The sequence below is a fragment of the Phascolarctos cinereus genome, unplaced genomic scaffold (assembly GCF_003287225.1).
Source record: "Phascolarctos cinereus isolate Bilbo 61053 unplaced genomic scaffold, phaCin_HiC Scaffold_5;HRSCAF=322, whole genome shotgun sequence".
NCBI lineage: Eukaryota > Metazoa > Chordata > Mammalia > Diprotodontia > Phascolarctidae > Phascolarctos > Phascolarctos cinereus.
In genome coordinates, this window is record NW_027555958.1 from 97007496 (window position 1) to 97031623 (window position 24128).

Here is a 24128-nt window from a genome sequence, read left to right on the forward strand (position 1 = left end):
TGTTTTTAATGTGGGTCTGGAAATACACTCAGCAATTAACAAAAATTGTGGCCACTCTTTATTGCTCCCTAATATGTCTCTTTATTATTTAGATTACTATGTGAAAGATATAAAAGATGAGAGATTTTCAAATCTTCCTCATACTCACCAGACCAAAAATAGAAGAGATAGCATAAAACTGTAGGTATATTTCCCTCTGAATTAATTTTTATAACCCAACCAGATAAGACCTCAAAGATATGTAAATCCTAAACACTTCAGGAATAATAACAAATTATTTCACTGTGGAAGATTATTGGCTTAGAGGAATGAATATGAAGATTTCAAATCTACAGTAAGTGTACTTTAAAGGAAATGACTGTAGCAATTTCCCTAGCTAAGCTATAATCTCAAGTTAATTTTGCCAGAATACCTATGATTTGATCCATTTCTACAAGGAAACAAATCAGAAAGAAGGCTCATTTCTGTGGCTTCTAAATAAAATCGAGGTTTAAAATATTTTTCCTAGCACATGAAAGCATCAGACCATCCTTGTCCAAGTAATCTTGCTTGTCTCTGAAAACATGCCTGTCTGTCTGCTTGTTTGTCCATCTATGCATCTGTTCATTCTGACATTGTTTATGGGAAGCTAGAATGCTTGCATGAGGGATGAAAATATTTAACAACATTTGATTTGATTGAATATTGAACTTTTCTTTCAAATCTTTGATGTTGTACAAAACCAAAGTGGGAGGGGGAAAATAACAGGAAGAGAAAGGAAATAAGGAATGAGACATATGGCACATAGAGAGGGTCAACATAGTGAAAGGGATAAAAGAGGGGCTGCTTTAGTGTCAGGGAGAGCTGAGTTCAAGTCCTCCTCCTGACCCATTTTAGCTAGACAAGTCACTTAATCTTTCCATGCTCTAAGCGAGTCTTTAAGAGTGAAAGGTAAGGATGGGTTGTCCACCCACATTGGTAAAAGGAGTTTCTGTAATAGAAATTACATATATTTGTGAAATCATTGGTTTAGATCCATCTCATATAACAATAGCTGACATTTATAAGGTACTTCATGGTTTGCAAAATGCTTTTTATATTTTATTTCATTTGATCTACCCACCTCACCTATGAAATAAGATACTATTACAATCTTCATTTGACAGATGAGGAAATAGGCTGAGTAACAAATGTAACAAAGTAGCAAAACATGTAACAAAGTAACAAAGATGAGGCCACATAAGAGTAGATGTCAGAGGTAGAATTCAAATCCGAGTCTTCCTAAGTCAAGGTCCAGTTTTTCATTATGCCAGCTAAATCAGATATGTATTTAATATGCTACATAACTATGCCCTTATTCATAGTTGAGTGTTGTGTATTATAGACAACAATTTATGAAAGACACATAATAAATGCTTGTTCATTGATTGACTGATTGATATATAAGCCATATTGATACAAACACAGAAGCTAGATCTTCAATGGGTGACCTTCTACAAGCCCCTTCACCTCTCAGGGCCTGTTTCCTCCTCTGTAAAATGGAGGATTGGACTAGATGGGTCCCTGAGATCCCTTCTGGCTCTGCCCCTTTTATCCTATGATCTTAAGTTGCAAGAAAAGCTTAAGTCTTAAATCAGATAACAACCCCCATATTCCACTTTTTTCCTGTTATTTCATCTTTAAAACTTTTGACCTAAACCATCCAGAGAATTATCCCCATTTCCCTCCACAAACCCAGCAGTAGATATAATCTGTGTCCTAGGAGGGAAAATGGAGTCACAAAAGTGGCCCTGGTTTGGGCAATTTTAAAGAAATACCAGTCTCACAACACTGGCACTGAGAAAATAATGTTTGACAAATATATAGATTGCGTGTGCATATTAACACATAAATACAAATCGAAGAGGCAGTTTCCAAAAACACAAACAGCTCAGTCTCATTCTTTTATGTTTATATGTTGTACATGCATAAAATGTTCTTACTTGTAGCATTTTTTCTTCTCATCTTCATCACATGCTTCTTCATTTTTACCAATTAATATTCATTGAGCTCTTATTTTTGTCTCAATTTAAAGGTTTTCTGAAAGATTGGATAGCAGGGACAGCTTATATAAATACCCAAAACACAAGAGGAAAAATGTTTTTTTCTTCATTTAGGCTTCTGAGTTCAGTTATTTATTTCATGAATTGTCCAATTAGGTATTATAATCTTGACTGCAACCATGTAGAAAATGGAGTAGAAAGTATACGAGGATAATTTAATAATAATAGCTTTCCTCTCGTGAAGTATTTTAGAGAAAAGAATCATTAGACAGAGGTTTGCTTTTTATTTACTTAGGTCATGAGGCATGTCAGCTTGGTGATCTGCTCTTGGCAGGAAGTCCTTAATTAGAAATTCCTAGAAAGCGCATCTCCCAGGAGGTGGCCATTAAGACCTAAAGACAAAAGGAGTTAGTGGGAAAGCCCTTACGAAGGGCAGAAAATCCAGGCTAAGGTGAAGAAAAAGAGTAAGTTGCTTCTCAGCATAAAAGCAAAGCCATTCAGATGGGGTGCTGGATTTTGAATGAAAGTCTGTCTGTCGTGTTACTAGTAAGTAGCTCTTTATTTTTCAATGTTACAAAATATGTTGAACATACTTTGAACTTGAGTGTGTCAGAATGTTAAGTGATTTCAAGTATGACACAAAAACAGAGGTCTGATTAGAAAACATTCAATAGTCATATTTAATCTACTCTTAAAGAATTATGTAAAGTTGTCTGTGTGAGCAAGCTCATTTTCAATTATTTTTAAAGTCAAGTATTTTGCTCTTGCATAATGTATGAATTGGCTTCTGGAAATCAGACTTCTTCAAACCAGCCTGTAAGATTGGGGTCTTTCTCAAGCACTTTTTGAGGTTTTTGTCTCCCTTCTTCCAGATGTCATTGACCTTTAGCAATGTCTCGTTGGGAATTTCCAAAACAGGTTGGAGTACTTCCACAGGTTTTTAAACATATAATAAAAATATTTACAATTTATTACTGTTGTAATTACCACTAAGAACAATTTGATAATAAGGAAGGGGGGTGCTGCAGTTCTGATTAGCATGATGAAATTCTAATTTAATTTTTAAAGACCTGCAAGTGATTCTGAATACAGGAAAAGATTGACGATGGTATTGATTGGCTCACTGTCTCCACTCTCTTCTGTATTCCAGCTGTCATGGTTGGGAGGGAATTTCTATCTGTTTATTGACACATTCCGTTGGTATGAAGAAGAAGATGCCTTTCTTTACACACGGGTTATTCTAGGTGTAAGTAAAAGTTTGTGAATTTTTGGAAAATAATATTCCTTTATCTTCATCTTCCTTCTTTTTAATGTGCCTCTTTTTTTTTTTTGTACTTTTATCCACATACAGTCAGCTCTGGCTTGGGCAAGAGCATCAGCAGTATGCCTGAACTATAATTGCATGTTAATTCTGTTACCCATCAGTCGAAATTTCATTTCCTTTTTGAGAGGGACAATCACTATAAGTACCACTGTAAGTACCAGCTTGACTTTTCTTTGTGGTCAGCATGGTCATTATTCCAGTGTCAGACCAGGGCCTTCCAAGTAGTGTATGCTTAATAAATGTTTGTTGAATTGATTTATCTCAATTTGGAGGGGGAGGGTGTCTATGCCTTTGATTTTGTGCATTTAGGGAACTCCCATGGTAATAGCTCCCTCTATGGATGTTGTCAGGACAGGTAGGTGGTAGAGTGGATAGAGTGCTAGCCCTGAAGGCAGGTGGACTTGAGTTCAAATCTGGCCTCAGATACTTACTAGCTACCTGACCCCGAGCAAGTCACTTAACCCCTATTTACCTCAGTTCTTCATCTGTAAAATGGGGACACACTGGAGAAGGAAATGGCAAGCCATGCTGCTGTCTTTGCCAAGAAAACCCCAAACAGGGTCACAGAGAGTTGGACATGACTGAAATGACTCAACAGCAGCAATAGGTGTTGTCACCTTTCTAGACATTGTTATCAATCTGTAGCTTATAGTCTTGCAGACTCACTTGGGGTACTGGGAGTTTAACCAAGTTGCCCATGATCATACAGCTGATGTGTGCACAGGTAGAAGACTGCTCCCCTTATATACTTATGCAACATTGCCTTTCTAATCCACTTTGCCCTAATCAAAAGCTAAAATGTGCTCCATGTAAGTCTTAGTTTGCTCAAAAGACCTACGTTTGTCCACAACAGGGAGCTCCCAGTGTGGGAACTCCTTCCACCAACACTTATACATCATTATAATAAATACTGATATTTGAACTTCAGTTATTTGGCTTTCAAATTCTACTCTCTATCCACTATGCCTCATTCTCTCTTCAAGTGTTAATATCCCTTTTAAACTAAGGTTTATGTCTTCCTAAGAGGGGAAACCAGTGATTAAACCAGGAAATCAGAATTTCTAGTTATACTCTCACTTCTGCCATTTACTCCCTACAAGATATTGGTCACATCATTCAACCTCTCCATGTCTCATTGGCTCTGTCTGAAAAATGGAGTTAATAAACTTGACCTGATCACAAAGGTAAAACTACTATAGCAGCATGAATTCTCACCATTTCAAATTAAAAGAACTTACATAAATAGTTCAGCAGAGAGCCCACAAGGAAGCATCTTACAGAATAATGGAATTTGAAAACCTAAGTCACTGGATTTCTTAGAGTTGAATCTTATCCCAAAATCACAGGCTTTTTTTAAAAAATTATACTTATTTCAAAATGTTTGGTCCTTAGCCATACATCCTGCCAAAGAGAATCACAACTTGTACAAAACTACTTTTTGACAAGGGAAAAATGTGGGGTTTTCAAACCTCAGCATGAATGGAAATCATTGATAATAAGTTAGTAAAAATCCATATAATCTCTATGTCTTTCTCTAAGTAGCTTAAAAAATTAGTGGGTCATTTAACCCTTATAGGATTATGTTCTATAGATGGGATAAGATATGAATTCTATTTTTCTAAATGCAGAAACGAAGGAATGGATGTTAGCAGGTTTGCCCACGATCAGTGAGGCTCATTCAGGTAGTCTTAGGAATTCAGAGGCAGTGCAGTGGATAGAGAGCTGGGCCTGGAGTTGGTAAGATTCAACTTCCTGAGTTCAAATCTGGCCTCAGACACTAACTAGCTGAGTGACTCTGAGCAAGTCACTTAACCCCCTGTTTACTTCAATTTCCTCCTTTGTAAAATGAGCTAGAGAAGGAAATGGCAAACCTCTCTAGTATCTTTGCCAAGAAAACCCCAAATGGGGTAATGAAGAGTTGGATGTGACTGAAAAAATGACTGAACAAGAAATTTAGACCCATTGACTTAATTTTCCCCCTGAACTTGACTAAATTGGTTGCCCTTCCTTCTTCCTATTGAACAAGTTGAAGGAAGGAAGAGAATTGAACAAATCAACTGGTTGTTTTAGTGTCATATAGACAAAACTCAGTGATTCAATGGCAGAGAAAAAAAAATGAGCATTCAGATTTCCTGATTCTCATTCCATTATCCATTATCTTCAAAAACTATCATGTTTTCCCATCCAGTGTTGCAGAGGACCATGGAAGAAGCAGTTGGACAAAAGTCTCAAGTTCCACAAGCTGGTGGCCTATGCAATAGCTATTAATGCAAGTAAGTATTTCATTATTTATAGATTTTCTCTTCCTCTTGATTTATGCAATTTGGGATTATCCAAAAGGATTTCCTAAGAACTTAGATATGATACCCCCCCAATAAAATAAAATAAAATAAAATAAGAGAATCAGGGTTTAGCCTTGTGTAAGAAAAATCTACAGCAAGGCAACCTTGTGTTAGAACTAGCAAAGTATAGTGAGAACGTCCTAGATTTTAGTCAGAGAAACTGGGCATGAATGTTCTGCTGTGTGCTTACTTTGTGACCATGGAGAAGTCATTCAATGTTTCTTGTGGTCATTTTACAAATACTCCAAAATAAGAGACCTCTAAGCCACTTTCCTTCTCTAAATTCTATGATTTGGCCTTTGTAGGACCATTAAAGTTGAGAAAGAATAATTTGGTATTTAACCTTTTAAAGTTCATTTGTTCAGATGTTCTTGCTGCCCCATTTTCCACTATTTAGCATGGGACAGTTGATTAACCACTATTTTCAATTATGAATAATTAAGCTTGGGGGCTATTCTATGCTCAATTTCTCCTTAAAAGTAAATATGTCATTTTTAATATGGTTCAATGGGATATAGCACTAACTGGTGCTATGAATTGCATTTATGGTCACACAAAAATAATTTTTATGTTGGAACAAAGGAAAAATGAGAGAAGAAGGAAGGGAAGGAAGGAAAGAAAGGAGGGAAGGAGGGATTAAGGGAGGCAGTGAGGGAGCAAAGGAGGAAGGAAGGCAAGAAAGGAGGAAGAAAGGGAGGGAGAGAAGAAAAGAGGGAGGAAAATAAAAAGGAAGGATGGGATGGAGAAAGGAAGCACGGATGGGAAGGAGGAGGGAAGGAAAAAAGAAGGAAGGGAGGAAGGAACAAAGGAAAGGAGGGGGGGAGGAAAAAAGAGAGGAAAAGGAGCCAACAAAGTTCTGGAAATTAGTAGACAGTTATAAAATAATGGATATAAACTGCTTTCAAATGATATAAAGCTCCATAAATATTTAAGGTGGATACATATTTTTTCAAAGGCACCAAAGTTAGTGTATTTCAATATGCACTAAAAATAAAACAGGAAAACAAAGATATTGAAATGAAGAGCTACACAAATGATAAAGAGTTATGATTCAGGACTCTTTGCCTCAAACCAATTTAACTATAAAATGTTTTCCTCATTTGTTTTTATCCTCCCATGCATAGAGAATACCACAGTAAAAGGAACACTCCAAAACAAATGTGAATTTAATTAAGCAACAAGATATGACAGACTTTGCAGGACTGCCAATTAACATAGACTTGGGGTGTGCAATGAGACATGAGGCAAAGATTCTCCCAATTGATTTTTCTTAACACCAGATTAAACTAACCAGGGAGATGCTTTGAAAAAGACTTTGTGGTTTGTTAAGGAATAGGGGTAAAGAGACGCGAGACTTGGAAGAAAAAGAGCTAAAAAGGAGTATCAAATTAAACTAAAAGGAAACATCCAAAGCCAAGAAAAAAAGATGGCAGAAAGAACCTCTGATATTTTGTACTATGAACTGTGCTGGAACAAGGGCACCACAGGCCCTATTTCCCTCAAGTCAGGAATAGGGGCTTACCCTCTGGTGCTCAGATTCTTAGGTGAGTCCCTTCCTCCCTCACTGAGTAATCACAAACCTCAGCTGCTGACCAGACCATGAAGAGCATTGTGTTCCTATTCCCAAAAACCACTTGTCCGATCAATCAGCAAGCATGTATTAAGTTCCTTCTCTGTGTTAAGCATGGTGATAGGTTCTGAAGGAAGATACAAGAACAAAAAACGAAGCAGTCCTGGCTCTGAAGGAACTCGACTTCAATCAATTTTTTTTTAAATTTCTTATGTTAGTTTTGATTTGGTTTCAAATTAGTAAACTTAATTTTTGAACCTGTGCTTCTAGAACAGAAGAGTGGAGAGACTAATCTTAAAGATATTCAGAATAGAAATAATAACAACAATGATAGCTTGGTAGCCATAATGGATAGAGTGCTGGGCCTAGAATCACAAAGGTTTGAGTTTAAATCTGATCTAAAATACTTACTAGCTATATGACCTTGGGCAAGTCATTCAACCTATTTCTGCCTCATTTTCCCCAATTGTAAAATGGAGAAAACGATAGCACCACCTCCCAGGGTTGTTTTGAGAATTGAACCAGATAATATCTGCAAAGGTTTAGCATAGTGCCTGGCACATAGTAGGCACTTAATAAATGTGTGTTTCCTTCCTTCCATAATAACAATGTTAGGGCACAATAAATTGGTTACAATCACTAAATTTTGCTGAACAATCATGATAGTGGAAGTTTTCCATAAGCTGTTAAGTTGTAAACCTATATATAAATATAAACATAAAATGGCACAGAAGGGAAGGCCAGACCCAGGCTTCAGAGTGCTGAAATAAAAAACTGCAAGATGCATCTCAGGAGAGAGGGTCTCAGAGAGTTGCAAACTCTTCAGTATTTGATCATCTCCTAAATACCCACCCCAATTTTTTTTCCAAAAGGAGAATTAGTCCTAATATTGTTCTGCCAGAGGTACTGTGAACTCTATGGAAACTCCAGTCTTGGTCCAAGCTAATAAGATTTCATGGGATTTATAAATGAATGCCATTCACACTGCCAGTGGGATGGAGACTTGGATGCTGTTCCAATTGGATAAATCCAAAAATCCTCACACATATATAATAAGGTAGTACTGTACCCTACAAAGACAGGTGAAGTTGAAGAATATAAGATCAGTGACTCTCTAGGAATCAAACAGAATGCACTGTCTTTCCCAGCACTTCTGGCCAATGAATTGGATTTTCAGAACCACTAAAATAGGCTCCCAGAGCCAGATCCTTTTCTGCTCAATAGAATCAGGTTAGTGGCTAGCAGAATCCCATGGTGGTTAAAGGAATAAAAGACATTCAAGCAGTACTCTGCATTTTTTTTTCAATATTTAACAGTGTGTGAATTATCCCCCTACTATACTGTGAACTTTATTCATTGTTTAATCCTTTTTTTACCCACAAATTCCTACTGCAATGTCTCATTATGGTTGGAAAGTAACCTTCAGTTCTTGAAGGCTATGCCACTGGACTGTAGGGTCTGGAAGGTTCTAACATATTGGAAAAGCTTGAAGTGTGATCCTGCCAGCTGACTGTGTCTACTTTCTGAAAATCGAGCTAAGTACCGAGAAACTCATCATGAGTAGACTGGTCACATGCTAATGAATTATTTGGCTTTAACCACTCAAGAATCAAAGAAACTACAAAATGAACCTTAGTCCCATGTAGTTGTTTTATTCTTTCATGATGAATGTGTTGGAAGGGCAGAAAGGGAGCAGAGGGTGCTACGAATCACATCCTTTTTAGACTACCAATGAACTATTAAGTTAACTGTAAGTTTTCTAAATGTTATATCTCTGTCCAATGACTAGTGAATTCAAAAAAATCAATTTCACAAGTACAATATGGGAGAAGCATGGCTAGACAGAAGTCAATCTGAAAAAATTATCTGAGAGTTTTAGTGGAATGCAAATTTAATATGCGTCACAAATATGAAATGGTGGCCAAGAAAATAATGTGATATTAGACTATGTTAGGAAAGGCTTAGTATTTAGGAATAAGAGACCACATCTAAAGTATAAGATTCAGTTCTGGATACCACATCTAAATGATGGCACTGACAAGCTATAGAATATCCTTAGAGGAGCAATCTCCTAGGAAGGGATTCTTTTTCAGGTCTAAATTGGACTAAAGGGCCATTGAATTTCCTTCCAACTCTGAAAATCTGTGATTCTATGATTGACCTGCTATTAGAAAATATGGACTACACCAATATCAATATTCTCATGATAAACGAAACCAGAAGACAAAATAAAATTTCAAGTTTTATGCTGTCCACATCCAGAAAAAGAACTATGGAGTCTGAATGCAGATCAAAGCGCATTATTTAATCTCTTTTTTTTTTCCTTTTTTATTTGTTTCTTCTTTCTCATGGTTTCTCCCATTGGTCTGGTTCTTTTTTACAACACAACTAATATGAAAATAAGTTTGATATAAATGTATATGTAGAGTATACATCAGATTGTATGCCGTCTTGGGGTGGGGAGAGGGAGAGATGAGCAACTTTGGAACTCAAAATCTTGGGGAAGTGAATGTTGAAAACCAAAAATAAATAAATTTTTTTTTTAATTTTTTTAATTTAATTTTTTTTAATTTTAATTAAGAAGAAAGTCCGCCTTATAGAGGAAAATGAAAAGTTAGCAGAGTTGTGTTTTTCAAGTCCTTAAAGACAACAAGAAAGATTGTCTCATGGAACAACTGGTCTTTTCATTTTGTAATGCTTAATTATGAGCATAGAGCAGCTAGGTGGCACAGTAGATAGAGTACGGACCTAGAGTCAGGAAGACCTGAGTTCAAATGTGACCTCAGACACTTACCAGCTGTATGACCCTGGGCAAGTCACTTAACCCTGTGTGCTTCAATTTCCTCGTCTATAAAATTAGCTGGAGAAGGAAATGGCAAAAGACTACAAGATTTTTGCCATAAAAAAGCCACAAACAGTAGGACATGACTGAACAGTATGAATAAAAAGGATGAGCATAAGTGAAAAAGACAACCTTGAAGATAATTGCGGCTTAAGCACCATTATCTCCTTTAGGGATGAAGAATTAGAAAAATTCTACAATGAAATAAGTAAGATCCTTCAAATAAGTCAATGTATGCTATTGATTACTTCAATGACAAAAAAGGGTAGGGAAGGATGGCAAAAAAAACCCCACTGATAATTGAGGATATGGATAAGGTAAAGATCAGTACTGCTACTGCAAAATACAGCTCAGATTTGAAAAAGGAAAGATTTCAAAAGCTTGCCCAGGAGTCACATAGATACTAGGGGTCAGACATAGGCCTTCTTAAACCCAGGCCTTCCCAGTCAGTTCTCTACCCACTGTGTGATGCTGCCTCTCATAAGCAGATGTATAGAAATAGAAATACATGATAATTCTATGGAGGAGAAGGTGGTAGAAGCAGAGGAAAGGCTTCTTATAAAAAGTGGCATTTGAACAGAATTTGGAAGATTCTAAGATACAAAAGCAAGGTGAAAGCGTTCTAGTCATGAGGAAGAGTTAATATAAAGGTACAGAGACAAGAGATGGAGTTTCATGGGTGAGAAACAGAGAAAACCAGGTTATTTGTTCAGTCATTCAGTCATGCTTGACCCCATAGATCATAGCATTGCCACGCCCTTCTATCTCCCATGTCCCAAAGTCTGTCCAAACTCATATTCGTTGCTTCCATGACACCATCTATCCATCTCATTCTCTGCCATACCTTTCTCCTTTTGCCTTTAATCTTTCACCAAATCAGGTTCTTTCCAGAGTCCTGTCTTCTCATGTCCTTCCAATGAGTAGTCTGAGTTAATTTCTTTAAGTATAGGCTGATGTGATATCCTTGCTGGCTAAGGAACTCTCAAAAGTCTTTTCCAGCACCACAACACCAGATTAACTGGACCTGAAGTATAGGAATGGAAGTAATGCAGGATAAGGATAGTAGCAGAGATTGGAGCCTGGTTGCAAAGGACTTTAAAAGCCAAAGGGAAAAGCTTGTGGTTGATCCTAGAGGCAATGCCATACTGTCCATTGAAGTTGATTGAGAATAGAAATTATATTGTTAGACCTTCATTTTAGTAAAAAATCATTTTGAAAGCTGCATAGAGGATGAATTGGAGACAATCTACCCATCTGAGGCAGGTAGACCAATTTGAAAGCTTACTACAGTAATCTAGAAGAGTGGTGATGAGAATCTGAGCTAGCATGATAATGTGGGTAGAAAGAAAGTAATGGATGTGAGAGATGTCATAAAGATAAAAATTATAAGATTTAGCAACTGGTTAGCTATGTGGGGTAAGGGAAAGTGAGGCATTAAGGGTAATAATAATAATAATAGCTACCATTTATATAGCACTTTAAGGTTTACATATATCTCTTTTAATTCTTATTACAACCTTGTAACTTAGGTGATATTATTGTTCCCATTTTACAGATGACCAAACTAAGGCTAACTGACTTGACTAGGGTCACTAAGCTACTAAGTGTCTGAGGTAGGAGTCAAACTCAATTGTTCCTGACTCCAAAGCCAACGCTCTATTGACTAGGCCATCTAACTGCCTCTAACACCAATAGAGGGAATTTTTACTTTAGTGTGTTCATAGATTCATTGAAATACTGGGATATAAACTTTTTGAAGAGCCACATTGTACCACTATGGATTATAGATGTTACCTCTATATGATATACATATATTACATATTACTGTGATACAGATATAATAATGCTAGATATATGTATATGTGACATATATGCTTCCATCACATAATATCCTCTCTCATAGTTACATTGTGTATATATACATGCATATGTATGTAAACATACATGCCTACATACATATATGTACATATACATACACATATACACATACACATACACATACACATACACAGATATAGGTATAGATACAGATATAGATATAGATACAGATACAGATACAGATACAGATACAGATACAGACAGACACAGACACAGACACAGACACAGACACAGACACAGATATAGATATAGATATAGATATAGATATAGATATAGATATAGATATAGATATAGATATAGATATAAATATAGATATAGATATGGATAAAAAAAATCCATCCCCTTCAACTGATGGTAGAGATTTCTCTCTACTGGTTTATATACATTTTTTCCCTTCAGTACTTGAAAGACTGTGATTTCATTGGCATGGGTACTCTCTCCAGCAGTGTTGATCATAACCTTTCCATGACTTAGTAAACAGTTTCATAAACTGCTGTGGTTTAAAAACAATCACTTGATGGCTAGCCTTCCAGTGATGAGTCTGTTTGCCCTTCAGCTAGGCTGTTTTTCAGAAGATAGACTCACGTCTGTCATCAAGCCTGTACTCAAAGGTTGTCCAGCTTGGGAGGACTCATCAGACTTTAAGCCCCCCTGGCATAGCCTCAGAGAACCCAGGGTGACCTCCACATTACAAGGAGGCACAGGAATGGAACTAGAAAGGAAGATTTTTAAATACAAATATTTCTTAATTTATACACACTAATGCTATACAGTAGAAAGGATTTAAACACATAAAAAAAAATCCCAGCCAAAAAAATCCTTCAGATCTAAGCAAAGAGTAGATTCTGAGTAGATCAAATCGTTCCAGTATGTATGTGGGTATGCATATGTATATGTAAGTATATGTGTTAAGTGAGTATGTAGAATTGACAGCTACTTCAGAAATCATAGATTACTCAATAAACATTTAAGTGTTTCTCCTGTGGTAAGCACTTGGGGATACAAAAACAGAACATGGACCCCAACCCTAAAGAGCTCACGTTCTAATGGGGGAAACAACATGCAACAAACAGTACATAAAGTCAAATCCAAAATTATGCTTTAAAAAATTTCTTCTCCCTGGCACCTATGCCTGAGAAATGACAACAGGGACCCACCATTTACCATTTCTGTTCTCCAATGGTGGGGGGCAAGGCAGGGGGCAGTGGTTCTGGAGAGCTACAAAAGCAGAAAAAGGGAGAAAGAAGAAAACATCTTAGGGATGAGAAAAGTACTCCTGTGATTTCCTAAGAGATCAACAGGAAAAAACTAAGCCTTCTAGAGTCCTGTCATGCAAGCAATGCAAACATTTAATTGAAGTTTTAATGTGTTTTTTAAATCTACATTGGTTTAGAAAGCACTTAGATGTCTGGCAGCAAATCCAGTGCCATCAGCTAAAAACGTGGAAATCCCCACGGTGCATTTTGTGGACTTTCTCTGTAGCTCCCATACAGAGGGAGCTACTCAAGCCTTTGAAGAGTCCACGGTGAAAATTCCCAGGATAGGTCCAAGTTTGCCAGGCATTTAGCTGAAAGATGCTGCAGCTGGATCTTACCTTAAGCAACATCATCTATTTTCTCACTAAAGCCCTTTTAGAGTTAAAAGAGAGCAGGAATCTTGGAAACCCTACCCATGCACATTTAATTAGTGAGCTAACGCTGGAGTTCAAGTAAAAAGCTTTTATTGAAGGGGAAAAGGGGGAATCATAAGGGCTACAATTAAAAGTTCAGTTGCCCTGAGTAAGTTCTTTTTCTTTTCTTTAAAAAAAAATAAATAAATAAAGATCAAAAGGATTGTAATTGAGGAAGAATCTTAGAAGTCTGGTCAGTCCTTACTATCTTTCTGCCGCCTGTCAATGATAACAATCATTTTGGAGTTAGTCACTTCCTAATTAACCATCCTTTAGAAATGAGATCCCAGGGACAAATTCTGACTAGGCTTCTGCAGCCAGAATTAGGTCCCAAACTTTGGTCCAGTTTCTACAGGAATATGTGCTGACTGTGTGGCAGTGTGAGTGGCATTCATTTGTAAATCCCACTGAATTTTATTAACCAGGACCTGGGCTAGAGTTGTTAGACAACTCTCCAAGTGCCTCCCAGAACTAGATTAGGAATAAATCTTTTTTTTTTTTAATTTTATGTTATTATTTTATTTGGAAGAGGACAGGATGAGGGTCAAGTACTGAAGAGACTGAATGTTTGCAACTCTCTGGGGCCTTTCCTCCTGAGTCGCAGCTCTTATTGCAACATCCTAGAGCTGAGGCCTAAGCCAAGCCTGCTTCTGGAAGTCTCTCCCTATTACAGGTTGGAGAAATAATTTTCAGTTTATGGGGGATTGCCAGTTTGGTAATTTTCTAGCACTGGAACCCGGAGGATGAAAGGAGCTGAGTCTGAGGTGGGTCAAGTTTGCATAGGCCATTATCTTCTGCTCACTTTGAAGGGGAACTCAGGTTCAAAAACATTTTCAATTGGAAGATTCCTCAAGGTCTACCTGGAACCCCTGGGAGTCTAGAATGCTCTGCATTAATAAGAATGGAAGGATGTGAAAGTAGGATTTTATATTACTGGGGTTAGAGATCTCTGAAAATGATTTATTAGGAGGGGATTACCCACCGCCCAGGCACTTCTTATCATAAATAGGCATGCTGGAAGGCCAGAAGGCAGAAAGGCAGGCCAATCAAGATTCCCATCACTGAATTTCCAGGGCTGCCCAAGATTCTAGATAACGTTGTTTTATGGTACTCCTTTCTCCCTTCTCTTTCTCCTCTCTTCTCCCTCCCTTCTTCTCCCCTTCCTCCCTAGCATCCTTCCATCACTTTCTAATTGTATCCTTTAACAATATAACCGATGAAAGCCTGTGATTCAATCCTAGAGGAGAATGAATGAGAAATTAGAGGCTGGTGCACAAACTCCCTGGTGGATGTGCTCCCTCCAAGGTTACCCACCTCTATTAAGATGGGTTAGAAGTGCACAGTGACAGGCTGCCGAAGACACGGGGGCAGGATGTTCTGGGCTGTTTCCCTAGGATTAGAGGCAGCTCAGGACAGCTCTTAGCAAAAGGCAGAGAGAGCAAAGCAATCAGGGCTCAGTTTATGTGGGGGTCCCCCCCCCACCATAACCCTCCCTAAAACCACAGATGCTGGTCAAATTTCTTATTCAGGAAGGAAAGCTTTGAAAATGTAATAATAATTGCTTTGGCAGGGATCGGGAGACAGAGATCCCCCACCCCTCTGAATGGAAGGAATCTGTAGGGCTGCTTGTTGCCATGGAAGTAGCAGAGGAGAGAGACACACTTTATTATCAGATGCAGTTCTGACCCTATAAAGTCAGGCAGACTCAGGAGTGGGTCTGGAGAGGGGCAAAGCTGAGATGGCTTCAGATGCAAGGGCTCTGGCAAAAATATCTAAGTCCAGATTTGTGAGTGACAGATCCCCAGAGAGAGGTTTTCCCTTGTTGCTGTAGAATGTACTTGGGGTGTAGAAGAGAAAATCTGAATGTATCACTCTCTCAAAAGTGTCTGAGTCAGGAAAACCTGAGTTCAAGTCCAGTTTCTGACATGTATGTAACTGCGTGATGCTGAGCAAGTTATTTAAACTCTGAGTGCCCAAGAATGGAAAATGGTTACTGATCTGTCGTGACAGAGAATTTCCTTCACTAATGAAATCAGAGGTCTGATACACAGGCAGCTAGATAGAGTGCTAAGGCTTGGAATCAGGAAGATCCAATTTCAAATCCAGCCTCAGACACTTATTAGCTCTGTGACCCTGGGCAAGTCCCTTAATACTGTTTGCCTCAGCTTCTTCATCTGTAAAATGAGAATAATACTAGGACCTACCTCCCAAGGTTGTGAGGATCAAATGAGATATTTTTAAAGCACTTAGCATAGTGTTTAAAACATTTTAAGTGCCATATAAATGATATTTTTTAAAATATACAAATGTGTAATATCATTACAAAGCCCCAAATTCAACCCTCTCCCAATTCATGTAACACTTTGTTTCAAACCCCTAACATACTTAAAAAAAAATTGAGGGGGGGAGTAAAAACACTTAGTACCATCCCTAACACATAGTAGGTGCTTATAAATGCTTTGCCCCCCTTCACTGCATTTTGCTACATTATGAACTTTACTGCTCATAATCTTATACCATCCTTCTCTGTATGATCTTACAAACAATCTATCATCTAAACAGGTTTATTCTCTAGACATTGCTGTCCTTGGCTGGCATATCTCTATACCTACACTTAGCAAGGAAATTAAGTGTTCTCCATCTGGGGAGATTTTAGGCTCTTTTGATCTCCTTACGGCAATTGATCTACATCAGTTAGGAAATGGATATAATCAGTGCCATTGGCCATGTACACACATAAAGTTAATACAGATTAGAAAATCTTTAATAAGTGAATATGCAGAAATGGGGGTTCATGAAAGGATTCATGGAAGAAATGGCTTTTGAGCTGAACCTTGAAGCATAAGTTTGCTTTTAAATATATGACATAATTAGAAGACAGATTAGAATTTAATTTGTAAAACAAATGAAAGGGTTGGACTAGATAATATTTAAGGTCTCTTCCAGCTATAAATCCTATGAGCATCCTTACCTTCTACAGAATTCAAAGAGCCATATAGATATTAAATCTACAAAATAGATTCATGGAGTTGATTGGAGACAGGTATGGCTTTTCCCATTTTGTTAGATGGACAGAGATATAAAACAACTTGCCCGAAATTGCTCAACAAATCATAAGCAGAGGTAGGAAGGAAATTTGCTCCCCTCTGATGCTTACTACCTATGAGATCTTGGACAAGCCACACCCTCCCTGTGCCCCAAATTTTTCATCTATAAAATAAAGGGTTAGACAAGATCGTCTCTGAGGTCCCTTCCAGCTCTATACCTACGACCCTATGACCTGACTCTATCCCAGTGTTCTCTATGCTAGAGTACATGGCCTCTTACGTTTAAAGTATTTTTGAAGCTATTTCCTGAAGTCACAGATGTTCTTTAGTACAAGGAGGATGTAAGGAAAAGAAGATTTTCCCTTTCCAAAATACAGCATTAAAGTTATCAGGCTTCCCTACTGGTAGCTATGAATTATCAAGACAGGAATATGTGCTAGATGGGTGAAGGACATTGAACTTGTCTCCTTAATTTAACTTTTGCTCCAGGTAAAGTACATTCCCACGCTAAACCAAAGAGAATCTTGGGAATATTTAAGTATAAATTAGGTAGTTAACCATAACAAAGTGCTTTGATCTCAGTATAAGACTTAGGAGTAGAGAAAAAATACAATTTTAACTTGGGGACACTCTGCTTGGCTTTTTTTTTTTTGCCTGGGTATTTGTGGCTATGATCGTTAACCTTCCCTTATCAATGGTAAGGCTCCGATGACTATACCCTAGAAGTCTGAAATTAAGATGGCTTTTTGTGAATCTGAAGAGGTGGGCCCAGAATATAGTTGTTATTGTTGTTCAGTTGTGTCTGACTCTTCCTGATGCCATTTGAAGTTTTCTTGGCAAAGATGCTGGAATGTTTTTCCATGTCCTTCTTCAGCTCATTTTACAGATGAGGAAAGTGACTTACCCAGAGTCACACAGCCAGTAAGTGTCTGAGGTCAGATTTGAACTCAGGAAGATGAATCTTTCTAACTCTAGGCTCAGCACTCAATCCACGGTGCCATCTAGCTGCCCCCCCTAGAATACAGTAGCAGGGAACAATTCCCAACAGAAATTATGTTCTGAAGCTGCTGGAGCAACACTCAGATGAGTGTTCTCAGAAGAGAAACAAGCAAACAGGGATTTGGGGCATCGCCATCAACAACACAAGACCATCACCATAAGGAATATTATAGGACCAGAAGAATGCAGCAAAGACATTCTCTTTTCTAGAAACTATTTCTTTTTATTCCATTTCATTAAATGTCTTCACTAATTGTGCCCTCTGTCTAATGGAAGCTAGAATAAATACAAAAGGTAAATAATCGGTGGGACCTCGACATCCCACAGATTATCTGGAATCTATATAGCTATGTGGGAACCTGGGGACAGAAATAGGAAAAGAGTGTCTCTGATGCTACATTGAATTTACATTGGTAGGCTAATTTACATCAAGTTACAGTGCCTGCCATACAGAGATGCCACACCTACCAGAGAATAGACCCAGTAAGGACACTGTGATGACACCAGAAGACACTGATGGTGGTCCTAAAAAACTATCAGTTTAAATTGACCCTCAACACACACTCTGGCCCAATGTGTCCCTCACATGTGTGTGTCCTTTATGTGAGATCCTTTTTGTGCTCACTCTCCTCACCAATAACGTTTTGGGGAGAATGTGCCTTTGGTATATGGGAGTAATGTTCCATTGCCAATTTTTCTTCCTATTCTATTTCATTAAATGTCTTTGCTTTGAACTACTTGTGTCCTCTGGCTGATGGAAGCCAGAATAAGTACAGAAGGTAAATACATTGGTGGGGGCTTGTTGTCACACAGATTAACTTGAACCCATACAGCTATTTGGGGAGCTGGGGTAGGGGAGTATGAGAAGGGAGTGTCTCAGGTGTTCCACTGCTATTGCATTAGCAGGCTAATTTACATCAAATTACAGGACCTAGCACAATGCCTCATACATAGTGGCCGTTCACTGAATGTTTTGTGTGGGACAGAGACCACTTACTCAAAATCAAAACAAAGACTTAGATACCTTGAAAGCAGAAAGGAGTTTATTGCTTTCTCATGAGAAAGGGTACCGCTCCTAGTCGCCATTGCCAGCCAAGAGAGTACGAATTGGTCACAGAAAGGAAGACTTATTTATACCCTAACTCGAGCTCCTCCTCCCTAACCCCCTTCCCCTTATCCCATTGGCTGGGCTTTCAGGGGGCACAATCTATTCATGGAAATCTAGAGCAAAGGCAGTTACACAAGTTTGCCCAGAGACAAGAAAAGGCGGGAAGTTTTACAAGGGCAAGCAGTTCAGGCTGGGGGTAGGATTATTCTTTCTGCTACTTGCTTTAAAACAGGGTCTGAGCGGGAGAAGGTTTTGAAAACAACAATACAAGAATTATTGATCCTTTGAGGAGGCTTCATTTCTGAGAGGTCATCTCTCACAGTTTGATTCATTTAGAGAAGGTTATAGAAAACTTTTTACTTTAAAAAAAAATTTAATTCAAAACAATATTTATTAAGCTGCCATGTATGCAGAGTATTATGCTAGGATAAACAAAACCAAGAACTAATCCCCACCTTCGATGAAATTATGCTTTATCAGAAAGACAAAACAGATACATTACAAAAAATTCGAGATCTCCTAATCAGAGAAATACAAATCATTACAACCTTAAAATACTACCTTGAATCCATTAGAATGACAAAATAAAGTCCAATGTTGGCAAGGTTGTGGGGAAATGGCACTTTAATGCATTAGTGGTAGGACTGCAGACTGGAACAAACATTTTGGAGAATAATATGGAAATATGCAATGAGTCACAAAACTGATCCTACTTTTGGAACAAATATTTGGATCAAATCCATTTGATCCATCAATCAAGCATTTTTTTGTCAATCAAGCATTTATTAAGCACCTACTATGTACTAAGCACTGTACTATAGTGTCCTTGAGGACACAAGGTCAAAACCAAAAGTCCTGTCCTCAAGGAGCTTACATTAAGGAAGTAAAAAACACATTCACATATAAGTAGATACACAATATTTACAAAGGAAATCCAAAGTAATTTGGGTGGATGAGACCCTAGCAGCTGGGGAGAGTAGGAAAGGCTTCAAGTAGAAGATACCATTGTTAGAATTCTAGCCCTAAAATGTCATATGGCAGAGGAAGGGCCTAACTATGTGAAAATATTATAGTTGCTCTATTTGTAATAGCAGAAATCTAGAAGAAACCTGTATGACCAGTAATTAGAGAATAACAGAAAAAGTTATAGTATAACAATAGAATAGAATATTTTAGTATCACAAAACTCAATACACGAAATGTACAAGAAAATACACAAAGGCTTGTATATTTGATTTGAAGCAAAATCAGCAGAATGAGAATTATATACAAACTTACCATAATTATGTGTATATATACATATATAAGATATATTTTTAAGAAAGGAAAGAAAAGGGAAGGAAAGAAAGAAGAAAGGAAAATGGAGTCAAAAGTTATAGAATTTTAGGTAGGCTTAGTAGAGGTCATAAAACAAAAGCATTTTCTTTACCTATTTATTGTTTTGTAATTCATTTGGCTTGGTTTTGCTAATGTGTGGAGTAAGATTTTACCCCTTCTTTTATATATGTATCCAATTTTGTTGTACGTAATAATATAATTTAATGTGATTTCGGGAGGGAGAGAGCAATTAGAGGGATTAAGGAAGGCTCCATGGGGGAGGTGCAAGGGTTCTATGAGGAAGATACATCCTCTGTCAGGAGGAAATAAGGAAGGAGAGCGAATGTTTGGGAAGATGCTGAAATGGTGAGTTCTACTGTGACCAGAAGACAGAGCTTATGAAGGAGAACAGTGTGAAATGAGACTGACAAGGTAGGCTGATCATGAAAGGCCTTCGTAGAATGTTAAACTGTAAAAATGGCAAAACCTGGAATAACCAATGTCAGTCTCGTCTTGGGATTCAATGACAACTGAGGCATGCATTTCTAATTTAAAAGTATTCATAACCTCAGTATGTTAGTACCATGACCTGATTACATTGATAGTCATTTCCACCCAAGAATGAAAAATCAGACCTGAAAACAAGAGGCTTCCCAATATGCCCTCATCATGGTGTGACCTGTTACTGATTGGATACCATAGTCCAAGTGACCTGTCATGCTTTCTCTAGTACAATCTATTGTTCCATAAAAATCCCATTGAACTATCTGGATGTTCAGCTCGTTACACCAATACAAGTAAGTACCTTTAGGTACCATGTCTGTGTCTAACTAACACTTAAAAAATAGTAGGAGCGCTATGTCCCTAGAATATGCTGCCCTACATTCCATGCATTTTAAGCTGAGACACACAAGTAAATCTATTGCAGGGATGATGCCTACCAATATTAGGAGGTTTGGCTCTGAAAATTAAAAGGAATAGATAGAATATAGCTTTGATATTAAATAGGCAGGCTATGCTTTGCAATGTATTAAAATTCCCCACACATAAGAGATCCTACAGCCAATAATGAGTTGTTAGATATAAGAAATATGATCTGTACATGGAAGAGGAGATGCCTTTACACTCCCCAAAAGGGAGAATTAAATCTTTTTTTATTTTAATTGAGGATTTTTTAAACTGAGGATTTTTAAGTCCTGCCAGTATATACACAAAAGGAATTTAAGAGCATGGACTTCATCAGAATGTAATTGGAAAGCAAACAATTCACACTTGAGTTAAACACGTTGTTCCCTGCATTGTAGGGTCAGATTCATGCCCGTTTTGGTGTAGGGTACATGATTGTTGGTTGGAACAAACAACTATATCGAGGATCTCTTGGAAAAAGAAGGAACATAATTTGGTGTCTCCAAGCCCCTAATAATGTTGTTATCACCTCCACCCAAATTCTGTCACAATGACAAATTAGCAAAGGTTAGCTGGATGCAACTCTCTCTTAAAATAATAGAAAGCCCAGAGAATAGAGCATCCAGGCCTGCTAGGCCAAAAATTAAAGTTCACACTGGAACTTGCATCCGTCTTACGTTGTGGAAATGCTACTATCATTTCATTATTTCTTCCCCAACTCTGTCAAATTGGATGCACCTCAGCTTCTCATAACTCTATTTTCCTTTAGCAAATGTCCTGCTGCAGACAGACAGGAAACGGAGGAACCCCCTCTTTCTTAAATCTGTGGTGGTGTAGTACCTGCTCTGCTGCATTATTAGCCAAGTTTAATACTTGTGGTGCTTATGATCAATACTGGTATATGACGAAATCCAAATCACTTGGAGAGTAAAAAGAAGACATTGACTAATGTAATGAGCTGTTTTACAGAGGCATAAAATGTAGAACTAAATTTCTTTTCAGTGGAAAACCTTTCTAGAAATAGCTGCTAATGCAGTCAGGATGGGCACCTCACTACATAATTCTGTTGAGACTTGGCACCTTGACTTCTGCCTCTTTATAAGCCCCTGAGTCCCACACCATCACTACTATGATGAAAAGCGAAGTTTACAAACCTAGAGTCATAGCTATAGCTCAACATTCTCCATTATATCAACTTCTATGGTCCTTTCTAGATCTAAATCTATTATCTGAGGTTTACTTGTACCTACAATTAGTGGAATAATATAAGCTTCTTGAGTGCAGTGACTTTGAATTTTGTTTTTGTAGAACCTGAATTTAGCACAGTCCCTGGCATGTAATAGTCATGTAGTAAAATTGACACAGTAGAAAAGTTCTAGAGCCAGAGGACTTGGGTTCGTATCCTATCTCTGATACTACTTGTATGACCTTGGGCAAGTCTCTTAACTTCCCTAGGTTCACATGTATAGAATTGGACTAAATGGTCTCAGAGCTCCCTTCTAGATCTAAGCTGATGATTCTGTGACTTGGTGAATATTGGTTGAACTGAATTGAATACCTCTACCTCTGTGACACCCCTGCCTGCTATTCACAGTGTCTGAACTACCTTCTACATTCTAACAGGGAAAAATTAAAGCAAGTGACCTTGAAGGTGCTGGGAATCTGACTGTTTTTTAAAGAAGCAGGGTTAGTTTTTGAAAAGGCAATCTGAAAATAACATTCCAATCTATAATAATCAATAAATTAATAAAAGGAAGGGGAGTTAAGGAATAAACATTTATTGTCTCCTACCTGTCAATCGTGGGCCATCTCTAGCTGTCCTGATCTATATCTAGCCACTGGACCCAGATGGCTCTGGAGGAGAAGAGTGAAGCTAGTGACTCTGCACAGCCCTGCCTCACTTAAATCTAATTCACTTGCAAGTCATGGCATCCCTTTCCTGATGTCATTGGTCATCTTCAAGAATGCAGGACAAACAACAATACTAGCCAATCACAATGCTAAGTACTTTTACAAATACTCCCTCATTTAATCCTCACAACAACTATATGAGGTAGTTACTATTATTATCCCTACTTTACAGGTGAGGAAACTGAGACAGACAGAGGTTAAGTGATTTACCCAAGGTTGTACGACTAGTGTCTGAGGGCAAATTTGAACTCAGGTCTTCCTGACTTCAAGCCCAGTGCTCTATCTATGGCACCACTTTGTGGCTAATTAAAAACATTTTTTCCCATTTAATAGTATTTTTTTTTCCAATTACATACAAAGATAGTTTTCAACATTCACTTTTATAAGATTTTGAGTTCCAAATGTTTTTCTCCCTCCTTCCTCCCCAAGATGGCAAGCAATCTGATACAGGCTATCCATGTACAATCATACTAAACATATTTCCACACTAGTCATGTTGTGAAAGAAGACTCAAAACAAAAGGGAAAACCATGAGAAAGAAAAAAAAAGGAAAAAATAGTATGCTTTGATTTGCATCCAGACTCCATAGTTCTTTCTCTGGATGTGGATAGCATTTTCCATCACGAGTGTAAAAGCATTTATTGAGTACCTACTATATACTAGGTATTAGTGATACAGAGACAAAAATTTAACAGTCCCTGCCCTCAAAGAGCTTGCATTCATTCAATTGAGGAAAATAATATATTTACATGGAAGTATGAAGATAACATGTACAAAACAAATACAAGGTCATTTGTGGGGCAGGTACTAGCACCTAGTGGTTAGAAGAGAGGAAGAGGAAGATCAGGAAATGTTCCATTGTAGGAAGTATCACTTAAGCTGAATATTCAAAGAAACTAAAAACTCTGGGAGACAGACTCAAAAAAGGATTACCTTACAGACTGAGATGACAGCCCAGCTAAGCAAAGCTTTTGAAACAAAAAATGGAATGTGGTATGTGAGGATCCATAAGACAGTCAGTTTGTTCAAATCCTAGAGTGTGTGAAGAAGACCTAGGTACATCAGGCCCCAAATGGTTTATTTGCTGTTGTTCAGTCATTTTTCAGTTGTGTCCTACCATTTGTGACCCCATTTGGGGTTTTCTTGGCAAAGATACTGGAATGTTTTGTCATTTCCTTCTCCAGCTCATTTTAC

General features: G+C 37.8%; 1 protein-coding gene across 1 annotated transcript in view; it reads left to right on the plus strand.

Moving 5' to 3' along the window:
* The first annotated feature begins 2522 nt into the window (after nt 1-2522).
* The window catches only part of NOX3 (NADPH oxidase 3), a 96231-nt gene continuing 74625 nt past the window's right edge, over nt 2523-24128 (plus strand). The window contains exons 1-4 of the mRNA XM_020986773.2: nt 2523-2567; nt 3172-3267; nt 3373-3495; nt 5534-5618. Coding sequence (XP_020842432.1) covers nt 2523-2567; nt 3172-3267; nt 3373-3495; nt 5534-5618 — 349 coding nt within the window. The remainder of the gene's footprint in view (nt 2568-3171; nt 3268-3372; nt 3496-5533; nt 5619-24128) is intronic.